This window comes from Corvus hawaiiensis, chromosome 4, assembly GCF_020740725.1.
Source record: "Corvus hawaiiensis isolate bCorHaw1 chromosome 4, bCorHaw1.pri.cur, whole genome shotgun sequence".
Taxonomy (NCBI): domain Eukaryota; kingdom Metazoa; phylum Chordata; class Aves; order Passeriformes; family Corvidae; genus Corvus; species Corvus hawaiiensis.
The window spans coordinates 1,222,170-1,234,429 of record NC_063216.1 but is presented as its reverse complement, the minus strand read 5'-3'; the positions used below and the strand labels follow the sequence as shown (position 1 = coordinate 1,234,429).

Genomic DNA, 12,260 nt, shown 5'->3' with positions numbered 1-12,260 from the left:
GGGTTTAAGGACATGGGCATGATTATGAGAGGGGGAGATGAAAATTAGATGTGGTTACCATGAAGAAAAGAAGCAGCAGTATCCTCTGCAGATGAATTGTCCCTGGGATAATGCTGGATTTCCAGTTTGGAGCTGAAAAGCAAGAGGATGATAGAAGTCATGCCATCTTGAGGAAAAGCTGGATGAAAGCATGGTTAAGCATAATCAATCAATGGCAGATAATACCAAATCCTGGGCAGTGCTGTCCCAGAAACACCACTTGCTCTCAGAACACAAAAGCATCCTGAACTGGTAGTGTCCCATTTAGCTGTGTTTCTCTCCTGCTCTGAGCTCTGAAGGTCATCCACGCTGGAGAGAAATCATCAAGCAATTACATCTTCAAAGTCCTTCATACATTCCTGATAAACTCCCTGACCCTGATGGGGAGGGGGTGAAGAGATATTATTAGTAGCAAGGCAGCTCTGCTGGCTTTTGATGTATTTTGAACATTTTCCAGTGATGCCCAGACCTTGAATTTCCAGCCTGTCTTCAAGAGCTCTGATCAGTGGAGGGACTTGGTCTAAAATGTGGGGTCCTGCATAACAATTATAAATTCTCTGACCAGGTCCTTATGGTATTTCTCATTTCTTCTTTTGTTCTCCAGCCAATTTATGCCTTTCTAGCTGCAGTGAAGTGGCTGATAAGTGATTTCCTCATGTGAGTACCAAAAGATGGGGGTGTTTGGGAGGCTCAGACCAAGAGGGGCAAGAGCTGGGAAAGCTGCGAGCAGAAGCCCCCGCGTAGGGCACTGCTGTCAGCCTTCTCCTGACATTCAGCTCTGCACCGTGCTCCTGGGAGACAGAAAGCTATTACTATTGCCATTTTGAGAGGCAGAGGCCCAGAGTGGGTCTGGGATTTACCTGAAGTCACTCAGTACAAAGTGCCTGAGTCAGAAATAGGACTTGGGTCTCCTGGGGCTCTGTGCAGATCCTTGATGCCAAGTCCTCTTGCCTGTCTCCTTTGCCCGTGATGAGCGAATGCACATCTTCCTCTCACGGGGGGAGGAGGCTGAAGGAAGCAAGCCAAGCAGCTCAGGTGTGAGTGCCAGGCAAGGGGGGGGAGAGGGGAGGCTCTCCTCTGCATTTGGGTTCACCTCAGACTTCTGGGGTGAATCAGAGTTCAAGCCCAGATTAGGATGAAAGTGCCACTGCTCAACTTGCTGGGTGTGCAAAAGGGGAGATGTGGTAAAGGTCCAGCTCTGAGGGCTTTAGCCTATTGGTACAGAATAATTCAGTGTAGCTACCTCCAAGTAGCCAGAGAGTGGCCTTCTGATGGCCATCATGCCTGCTCCTCAGGTGAGTCCTACTGTGGCTGAATCCCCTCCCAGCCTCAGGGGCTGCCAAACTCATTTCTTCCTTCACTGGTGAGCCCTTGCACAGGATATACTTCAGATCTTCCACAGCACAGATCCCATGATACAGAGCTACATTCTAGCATGTGGAGAGGGGAAAAAAAAAGATTTAAAATTTTAAAAGATCAGACTTGCACTGCCAGAAATTTGTAGTAAACATTTTAGAACTGATACTCGCTGGGCGACAGGGCCATCTCCCTGACACCTGCATCCTTCCAGGCTGCTGAAAAAGCATCCTCTGTTCTTGCTCTTTTGACAGCTTCCTTTTGGAGTTTAACATGAGTAGCTTCTGGCACTCAGACAACTTGGCAGATGGTGAGTACACAAGAGTCCAGCCACCCCATAGCACGTGAGTGTTGCAGCCACTGGTGACAGAAGAAACTGTACGGGGAAGCCTGGCCTTGTGCAAGGAGCCTGCCATCTGCCCCACACCCCTTCCTCCACGGACACTGGAATCCAGCTGCCAGATCCCACCATCTGCCCCCATTTCCACCCCCATTTCAGCCTTAACAAAATGCCACAGCACCAGGGTGGTCAGTGTGAAATGTGTGCTGCTTGGAGCACACTGCCTGCTTTCCTGAGGGCAATTTGCTGAGGAGAGGGGGGACACTTCTTCCTGAGGACCCCTACCCTGTGTGCAATGGGATGAGAGAGGCCATCAGCTGCAAAGAACTGTTGGAAAGTATCCCTTCCAGTCTGCTACAGGACAGGACAGAGCAGGGGTGGAACAGCAGGCTCTCCAGAGCCTAGCAGAGGTCCCAGGAAGCTAGACAGAAAGCTTAGAATTCAGCAACTTGCGCAGGGTCTTCACTTACCCACCGGACCTGCTCTGGAAGAGAGAAGGTCATGGCACGTGGTATTGCACAGCAGCTGCCTTCAGCAGAGGGGTGGGTGTCTCTGGTCTGCAATCCAGTGACCTGTCCTGCAGCTGAACTGCTGCCTGCTGAAAGCACCCCAGGAATCTCTGCAGTCCCATCCCAGCCCCTGCGAGCAGGGGGGATGTTAATGGCCCTGAGGAGGCTCAGAGGGGACGGGCAGGTGTGCTCTGTGCAGCCGTGTCAGGGCTGTCATTAGTCTTGCTAATTATTGATCACTAGTGGTGCCTTTAGTGGAGGCAGTGGTACCTTCCATGCCAGCTGTGGGGATGGGTGTTCTGCATTGAACTTTCCTGGCACAATGGGGAAACAGTCATTTTTTGAAAGCAAAATTCCCCTCTAGAGAAGGAGGTCTGTGGGTGCTGTCCAGGTACCAGTCTCCTCCTCCAAAGAGATGGCAGTAGGAGATGCAGCTGTCCCCTAAGCAGCCCTGGCTGCTGACTAACACACATCAGGATAACAGGAGTGTCCCAGTGCAGAAATAGGGGAGGAAGAGTCAGGTGAGCAGGTGCAGTACTCATGGCAGGGCAGGAGAGACTGCTCGTTCTGGAGAACAGGCCGACGTGGCGTTCCTGCTGTGGATGGTCCGTGGCTGCAGTCTGATTTAGTCTTTGCTTGAGGAGATGTGAGCAAAAAGGGAGGGGGGTTGTCACTGCTGTCCTGCTCATCACCATTTCCTTTTGTGCTTCCTTCATCTCTTTCCCACATCACCTCCATGACTGCTGTGTGCAAATTCATGTCTTCATGTCACTGCCATCTTGTGAAACTGTCTCGTGGCTCCATCGTCCCTGTGTGTCTGTGTGTCATGGGACTTCTCCAGCCAAGGCTGTCTTCCATCACTGTAAGTAGAACCCCTTAATGGTGAAAAAAAGAGAATTAAATAGAAATTCCTAAGCTAGGAAAGACTTTTTTCCACCTTTTGTACCATGGGGGACTTGCAGAAAGGCGTGACAGGGCCAAGGCAGTGCCTGGCTCTATTTCCCTGGTCTGCAAAGAAGAGATGCTGTTGCTCATTTAGCTGGCTGAGCTGGTGGTTGAAGGTCTGTCAGTGAGAAGCTGATAAAAGAAGGAACACACAAGCCTCCTGAGGAACTGCAGTCACAGACAGCGTCATCACTCATTCCTGCGGCCTGGCTGGGCCTGTGGCCTGTGTTCCATGGCATGTCCTTCACCCAGCTGGCCCCTTCTTTTCGGCTGTTGTTCCCAAACCAAAGACCAACCCGTGCCTTCTTGCAGGAAAAACTATATGGGTCTTGTAGACTTCAGTTATTAAGAAGTAACTTAAGTCTTCTTTTCCACAGCCCATGGCTTAGCTCCTTCTGATAAATCCCAGCCCAGCTCTGGGATAATGCAGAAGGACTTCCAAGCGGTTCAACTGATAAGTATATGCTGTAGCTCATAAATCCTCTCCTACAGGCGAGTTAGAAATTCCTCCAAGACAGAGTCCAGACTGTGGCTGTGTTTCTATCTCCCTGCTTCCATATCTAGCTTGTATTTGCCAATTTGCTCTCTGCCCAGCAAGACGTATGTGTGAGACAGAGATGGAGAAATAGAGACAGTTGGAATGTGTCTTACTGGATGGAGAAGAGGAAGAGCAAGGGAGGGTGTCTGCAGATGACAAAAATGAGTGTCCATGTGTGTGGGGGAGTAGCAGGGTGGAAGAATACTATTGGGGCTGGAGGAAATGGATTGCACATGTTGTTAAGAAGGGGCTGTAGATTTTTGCCAGAGACGTTAACATTTTCTTGACTGCACGCCAAGGCTGGTGTATGCGAAAAATATGAAGCGAAGGAGACATTTTGTGAGAGAGAAATTGAGCACACACATTTTTTCCGGGTTATGTGCAGAGGAATTAACGATCAGGGATCTAATGCTCTCCCTTGCCTGACTGTGTACCTCTGGCTCTGCAGCACTGAGCCTATTTCTGCTTCCCAAGTTCTCTTGTTTTCCTGGAAGGTGAGACTTGCTGTTGGAATATGGGCATGATGTATTCAGACTGCACTCATCATACAAATCTGCTTTTCAGAGGTGGTGAGAAGACGTGTTTGCTGCCACAGATTTTTCTCTGCTCCCAGCATCTCAATTTCTCTCTGTGTTTATAAGGGCTTCTGCTTTTATGGACATCACTGCAGGTTTGAAAGCTTTTAATTAAGCCAAAAATACCTCCAGCCAAGGCATGCAGCCTAGAAAGAACTATTTCTAGAATTCTGTAGATCATAAAAGTTTTTTTTACTGCATGGTAATGTACACAGAAGATATTTTACAAGATAATTGGTTAAATTCTATGTTATATATTGGTAACTAAGTGGCAGATTTTGTCACGTGTCCCGGAGTAAATCCACTGACTCGGGTGCATGATTTATGCTGGTGGGAAAGAGTTCACAATCTGGGCTCTATGGTTCATAAAGAGGCACAGCAACTGCCTTTGCTGCTCTGAAGGATTGGTTGCCAAATGTCTGACAAAGTCTTTCTGGCAGTGCAGATGGTAGCAACGACAGCCTGGAATTAACTCACTCTTTGCTATAAAGTTTGCAATTTGTTATCAGCTCCTCTGGCTGTTTACTAATCCCTGACCAGCAGACTCTGAGGGTGCTGATAACATTCTGATGTCCAGCATGTGCATGCAGAGGCTCAGCCCGAGCCTTTTGCTGATGATGTACTGGGCTTCTCTGAACTTCTCAATACTGCTGCAGCTGCTTTGCTTCCCAGAAAATTAAGTGGCAGGAGGCTTAAGCATAATCTCTGTCATAGGTCTTGTCTCTGTGCAGGAGTTGGGAGATTTTAAAGCAGCTTCTTTTCATTCAGCTTGTGCCAGAAAAAGAGTTAAGGTCTGTGCAGGGCACTTGTGCCAGTTTAAAAATACACCTTGGTGCTGGCCACATTTGTCCTGGGTGTGGTTCATGAAGTCTCCTTAATTGACTTTCCCCTTGAGGGGCCTGGTTCTCCAAGCCCACCATGACAGCCCTCATTCAACCCTGGCTGAGGCTGAGAGGCCTCAGATCAACTTCCACTCTGCATTTTCCAGGCTGATGGTCTCATTCACCCCTCCCTGTGCCCCGTTCTTCACACCACGGTATTTTATATTGCTTTAACTCCATCTGCTTTGATGATGTTATGACAGGAAGCTAGTAAAGGATATGATACTATAACAGGAGCTAGTAAAGGATGTCATTCTTTACCAGGCACGGGGGAAAAATGAGGTCCTGGTGTGTCAGGGCTCTTTGCCACTCATGCCATGAGCCATATGTTAAATCCTTGCAAGCAGTTTGCCCCAGCTTTATGAGGTCACCCTTGTGGTCATCCCAGTGATTCTTCGGAGCAAGAACTGCACAGTCCATTGCCAACAGCTGTGCTGCAGTGGCACTGCTGTAAATCCAGGGGCAGCTCAACAGGACTCCGGTGGTTTGTGGCTGAGGGACCAGTGTGTGGTCTTGCCACAAGCATGTCCCTGAGAAGGGCTGTCCCTGGTCCAGACTGTGATAGCCAGGCCACCTGTCTCAGGATTTGGAGCTGCTTTCCCAGCCCCAAGTACAGTGAATTCAGGCTGAAAGAAAGGGCTCCTGCTCTGTTTCTCACACTCCTTTAGTCTTAGTTTGGGGACTTTCCTGGCCAGAATACAGCTACCAGCCCTGCAGCTGTCAGAGCTAGAAAGTGTTTGCAGCTCTCTCCTTACAGCACAAACGAGGATATTCTGCGTGCCCTACCAGAAGTGTTGAAGTCTTTGAAATTCACCTCAGAAACATAGTCTTCTTCTGCACATCCCATCTCATCTCCTCAGGACTGTCAGTCCCTGAGGCAGGTCCTAGTCAGAGGCATTCTCCATCAGCAGAAATGGGAGAGGCTTTTCCCTGCTTCTGCAGTGTGGGGTTTGCACAAGGAGGGACAGCGAGGGGTGGCAGAGCACAGCCAGACAGCTCCTGGCTGGTGGCAGAGGTGCTGCCGGCCCCTGGAATGACAAGTTCAGTTGATTAATTCAGTGTGAATCCAGGGTGAATACAGAACAAGGCACTGTGCTGCAGTCAGGCTCTGCGTGCCTTTGAATCTGTGCAAAATGAACCTAACCATGACACCGAAAGGTGGGTCCCACAGTCTGGGAGGATTTAAGCAGGGGGCTGCCTCCTGAGCGCTGCTCTTCTGAGACTTCTGAAGAAAAGCACAAAGCACAATTACCAGAGACTGCACTGCAGGGAGAGGTTTGAGTGCCCATCATATTCACCTGGGCAAGGCATTAGAGGGAAGATTGGGCTGCGGTTCCTGGCTCTTAATGGATGTCTTGTGTTGCTGGATTGCCATGGTGGAGAGAAAAATCAGAGAAAATCAAGCAGTTTTTCTCTCTCTCATGTAATCCACATTGTTTGGACGGCAAGCTCTGCGGGGAGGTGCCTGCTGCTTTCTGCCTGCTCTGGCAGTGCCGAGGGAGAGGAGACCATTGCTCTCAGCAGTGAGGGTTTCACAGTGATGCAAATCACCCATCCAATCACGGATGCCCTCTCGATGCCTTCTCACCATACATTTGCTGATTAAAACCCAGGTTGCTGCGGTTTTTTATAAATCTTCAGCGCTTCTGCTGCAAGGGATAAACTGGGTGTCCTCCACGTCAGGAGGACCCTCTTCCCTGCTGGTCCCCCCAGGAGCTCTGCCTGTGGCTGCTGTGTGGGTGGGGGGCTGCAAAGTGAGGCTTTTGTGCTCAGGCCCAAAGCTGATGGAGAAACCGTTTCTCGTACTTGCTGCTGGCTGAGCCACAACCACCTCTGCCCTAGCAACAAAGCTTCACATTTCCATCAGCAGCAGTCCCCTGTGTCCTACAGAGGAAGGAGCTGGCTTTGCTACCTCCAACTGCAGAAAATAATTGCCAGAAGGGCCCAAGGCAGTAGTTTCAGGCAAGATAGATTTTGCTGAACTCCTAGAAAGAATGCTCTTGCTTCTTGAGGGAGGCTTAGTAAGGCAGTTCGGCTCCCCCTCATCCCCAAATTAGTTTGGGAGTCCCACAGATTGTGACTGATGAGTGATGGAGCAGCTGCTCCCTCCAGGAGCCAGTGCTGTTCATTAGCTGGGTCTCTGCTGGTCCTCGAGAGCTGTCATCTGTTTCCCTGTGGTCTCAGGCCAGATCTGTTTGCTGGTGGTGGTTTCTTCTCAACATGACACGTATTGAACCCCTCAAATGTCCTGCTGTGAGCTCGCTCTGAAATGTCAGTGGGCTCAGGAGGGATCAGCAGCCGATGGAGAGCCCCGGCACAGACACGCAGGGTTCCCGCAGGGGCAGAGCCTTGGCACGGGCACAGAGGACCAGCCCAGGCACAGGTTTCAGCGTTTTAAAAAGCACAAGAACCAGGGCTGCCTTAGGCAGGAGGGATTTCATTAACGCTGCTGGTTCAGTAGGAACCCCCGCTCCTTTGAACACAGGGGGGTACCTGTGCCAAATGTCCCTGCCTGGCTGGGGGGGTCCCTGGGCTGCTGTGGCCACTGCGGCCCCTCGGCTGCAGCTCCGGCACGGCAGGGTCCGGGCTGGCTGGGGGAAGGCGAGTGGCAGTATTGAAGGCATTGCTCACATAGGCTGGTTTTCCTGCACCACCTAGTGGGAGCAGGGATCACTGCCTGGCTGCTCTCCGCAGCATCTCCTTCCCCTTCTTCTCCGGTGGGCACCTGCTCCCGGCCACTGCTGGGGGTAGCGGGCACGCAGGGCTGCTCCTCCAAGGTCCACCGCCGCTCTGGAGCGTTCCCAGCTCAGTGCAGGCAGCTGCCGTGTGCTCCTGTGCCCCTCACTTGTGCCCTTGTCTCGCCCCCCGGCAGCTCACAAGCACAAGAAGCACGACACGCTGCAGCCCTGCGACACCGAGTACCCCGTGTTCGTGTACGAGCCGGCCATCAAGGAGACCAACGGGCTCATCGAGTGTGGAGACTGCCAAAAGTAAGGCTTGCAGCTTCCCTTTCATCTGGGGGCCTTGTCCCAGGGCTGCTGGTGGTGACAGCAACCTGAGAAGGGTCACCTGCCGCTGTGCCCATGGCTCGGCCACCACGACACCTGCAGAGATAAACAGCCATGCTGGGCAGAGAGACATGAAGAGTCCAGGGTACTGATCCTTGGCAAAAAAAAAAAAAAATTAAAACCATCTGTTAATAAGCAGAGGTGGCTGGAGAACGAAGAAAACAACATTTATATATATATATATATATATATGTATCTTTCCATTCCACAGATTTCAGAAAGCAACTTTTTCTGTTTTTTCATGTTTCTGGCGAAAGTTTTCTTCTTAGCAAGTTTTCCTTTTTGCAATGCTTTTGGCTTTCCTTTTCTTTTTTTTTCATGTCCCCCTTTTTATGTATTTCTACAGAAACAAAAAAAAAAACAGGGATCATGAAAAAAAAAAAAGGAAGTGTTAGACTGAAAGAACTGAAAACAAGGGTCCACTTTTATATTTCCTATTTTCACTGTAAGAGAATGCACACTCAAAAGTAACAGGAGAGTCATTGTGAAAAGAGGCTGTTCTCAGTGGTTGCACAGTGCCATCAGCAATCACATGTGGAAAGGTGACAAAAAGATGAGTTTCCACTGATCCAGCTTTTCCTGATGTGAGGAGGCCAAACAGATCTGACTGGGATTTCTCTTAAAAAAACCCCAAAACAATCCTACCTATTCTGCAGTGTTTGATCAACTGCAGGAAAGACTCAAAGGTTAGAAAAACAGCCTCCACTAGTCAGCATGACTTTAGGAAAACCAGGCCTTGCCAAACATTGTTTCAGAAGAGACTGCAGATTTGATGACAACAAGGTGGTGCATTAAGCTCTGGGCAGATCCAGAGGAACTGAGTGACCTATTTGGGTCACACATCTCTGCCACAAACAAGGCCTGGGACTGACCCTTCCCTGCTGGAGGCAGCATCTCACCAGTGCTGGTCCCACTCAGCTCCTTCGTAGTTACAGCCTCTGGCTCCCAGGTGCATCTCTTGTGCATCTTTTCTCCAAATATTTGGCAGAGACACACCCCCTGCCACAGGCTCTGTGGAGCATTAGCCAGGGGCTGGCATGCAGGCGTTCCTGATCACATTCCACAAGGTCCTGGTGGAGCAGGGGTAGGCTGGGTACTCCATCCTGGGCAAAAACTTTGGCTTGTGGATTGATTGCTGCATGGGCCACCTCTGTCCTGGTGACTGGATTTGTGCATGGGTTGAGGGCTGCTTGTCAAAGCTCCCAAGGCAGTCATTAGTCAGGGAACACTAATGAAATGGTCAGCTGTGTGTGTGGCATTCAACACCTTTAAAAGGGAACACGGAAATCCCTGAAGGCTCGAAGGCAGCAAGGCCAGGTGGTGAATAACCAGGGAGCCTGGGCACTCCTCCAGCACAGTCAGTGCAGTGGGCACTTCCCCACAAGCCTCTATTTCTATTCCAGAAGCCCTCTCCCTTGGCTGGGCCGTGGTTAGCAGGACGGGGGGTCACCGAGCCACGCACCGGCTGCAGCCTCGCAGCCCTGCCACCAGTGCAGGCACGCTGAGCCTGATGTCCCCAGCCTTCCCTGTGCCCAGTGGCTCCAGGACAGCTTGCTGGCTCCCTGCCAAGCACCAGCTGGTCAGTCCCATCACACCAGTGTAACACACAGCATTACTGGGATCCTCTATTTCTCTCTCAAGTAACAGGAAATTTAGCACAACTCTGCTCGTCGCAGGACCTCCGAATACAGACACCCTTGCATTGTGCAAGCACACGTAAATATACATTAAATAGACATTGCCATACCTCTGGGTGAAACCAGGCTTTCTCAGGTGTCATCTGCTGTGACATGCTGCCCCGTCTGGGGAGGCCTTGCGTTGGGTTTGGTTGGTTGGTTGTGTTTTTGGGTTGATTTTGACTTTTGTGCCTAAAAGCATGGAGTTGTAGATTCGAGCCAGTTCAGAGCTTTCTGAGGCCAAAAAGGAGTGCCAATGGCACTTCTCCCTGTGTACAGCTGCTCACTGGTCTCTCCTGCTTCCTGCTGACACCCTGTTTCCAATGATCTCTGTTTTCTGTCAATTCTTTGCTGTGGTTCAGGCAATGCCAGGGCTGCTGCTCTGGCACTGTAGCTGGAGAGTTGTGCTTTGTCTCACCTGCTCTTCCCTTGCAGGATGTTTGTGGCACAGCAGATCATCAGCAGCAACCTCCTGCTCCTCGTCACGGATGCTGTCTGCGACTGCAGTGTCTTCCCACCCGTCCCAATGGATGCAAAAGAGGTCAAATATATCCTTCCATGCACAGCCAGGACGCAGGGCTCCACAGGCCTTGTCATCTCCGTGTTTGCCAGGGTGGAAAATGTGCTTCTGCTGCCATTGCCATGGGGCTGGAGAGCATGACCCAGCCTGTGAGAGCTCGCAGAGGTCTCCAGCCCGAGCAGGGTGTCCTGCCCTTCCCTTGTCCTCCCCGCTGTGTCTCCCGGGCCGTGCAGTTACACCCAGACAAACCTGCGTGGGGCCCCGTGGGGGTGTGTGGCATTCACCCCCTTTGCCTGCCTGCCCTGTCCTTAAGGTGTCCTTGACAGCCTCGCACATAACGCCTCAGTGAAGTGTGAGCGGATGCGGTCCCAGAAGCTGCGGCGGCGGCCGGACTCGTGCCACGCGTTCCACCCTGAGGTACCCCGGGCAGCGGGGAGACAGGGAGGGAGAGCACACGGCTGGGGGGCACCACGGGCATGCCTGTACCCAAAACGCACAAGTGTCTCCTCTGGCACCCTCGCGTGGGCTGTCTCAGGTGCCCATCCTGCTGGCTGGACCCAGACACGGCCTGTGAATCCCAAGGGGGTTCCTAGCAGGAGGACTGTCACCTGAGTCCCACCTGGGAAGGGCTTGAGCTGGGATAGCACGGGGTCAGAAGCAAGCACACATGCACACACAGCCCCTGCGAGGAGCTCGGGAGGCAAGTGGCTTCCTGGCTCACGGGGGGCTGCTATGGCCAACAGGAATCAAACCAGTCCCTTCCTTCGCCCCTGGTGATCTTTCCTTTCGGCCACAGGCACTGCTCCCTCTTCCAAAGGTGACAGGCGGGCTTGGCAGTAGGCAGGCTGACACCTTGTCTCCCATCTCCCAGGAAAACGCCCAGGACTGCGGCGGCACCGCTGGGATCTCCGTGTGTCCGACGCTGCTGCTGCTGCCCCTGGTGCTGCTGCTGCGGTGACGCTGCCCGCGGGCGGCGGGGACCCGGCAGGGCGGAGCGGTGGCACGGCAGGACATGTGGATACCGACCCTTCTGGGACACCTTCACCGCCCGGCCCAGCTCGCTGCCGGCTGCTGTGGCAGAAGGAGATGCGGGAAGCAGCGGGGCCGGCTCCTGGCACAGCGGCTGCCGAGCGGCTCCCCCCGGACACCAAAGCCGCGGCCATCGGCACGGCCAGCATCCCACCCCCAGCCTGACCCCCACGGAGCCACTCGGGCTACAGGCGGCTCGGAGGGGCAGGGCTGGCTTTAGGAGAGCAGGAGGGCCAGCGGACACCATCTGCCTGTCCCTCAGGGGGAGCCACCGGGATTTTGAGCACCCGGCTCTGGAAGCAGTATCTCCTGGTCTTGGGGGCGGTCCTCAGCCGGGACCCCCGGGGTGGGACATGGCACCAAAGCTGAACTGCACCAGCCTAACCTGCAGCTGGACAGTGGGAAGCAGCACAGCCTCACTGGAGAGCTGCAGCCACGCCAGCTCTGCCAGGGAGACCTTGGTTCTTGTCTACGTGTGGAGTTACCTCTGGAAAGCGGTTTTGCATGACCCACCGAAAGAGACTTACCTGCTCTCTTCATTGCAGAAGCAGCTAAGAAACAGGCACTTTTCCCCTGGGAACAGCTCTGCCCTGCTTATTGCAGCTGCCCATGGTTGTTCCCTGCCCTGAGCCTGGCATTCCCAGCTGGTGGGCACGGGCTGTTTCTCACAGAGCTTTACAGACAATGGGTGGGCAGCACACATTTTTCTCTCTCTTTTTTTTTTTTTTTTTTTTTTTTTTTGTATGAACTGTTCCATACCATCTCATTAAAAACAAATGTATGG

The 12,260-nt window shown here is 52.3% G+C and overlaps 1 protein-coding gene across 1 annotated transcript in view; it reads left to right on the top strand.

Annotated features, from left to right (window-relative positions):
- CACNA2D4 (calcium voltage-gated channel auxiliary subunit alpha2delta 4) overlaps positions 1-12,260 on the top strand; it is a 121,603-nt gene extending 109,343 nt beyond the window's left edge. The window contains exons 33-39 of the mRNA XM_048299970.1: positions 644-696; positions 1,650-1,705; positions 3,086-3,106; positions 8,056-8,173; positions 10,363-10,475; positions 10,782-10,864; positions 11,319-12,260. Of these exons, the coding sequence (XP_048155927.1) occupies positions 644-696; positions 1,650-1,705; positions 3,086-3,106; positions 8,056-8,173; positions 10,363-10,475; positions 10,782-10,864; positions 11,319-11,405 (531 nt within the window). The 3' untranslated portion in view covers positions 11,406-12,260. The remainder of the gene's footprint in view (positions 1-643; positions 697-1,649; positions 1,706-3,085; positions 3,107-8,055; positions 8,174-10,362; positions 10,476-10,781; positions 10,865-11,318) is intronic.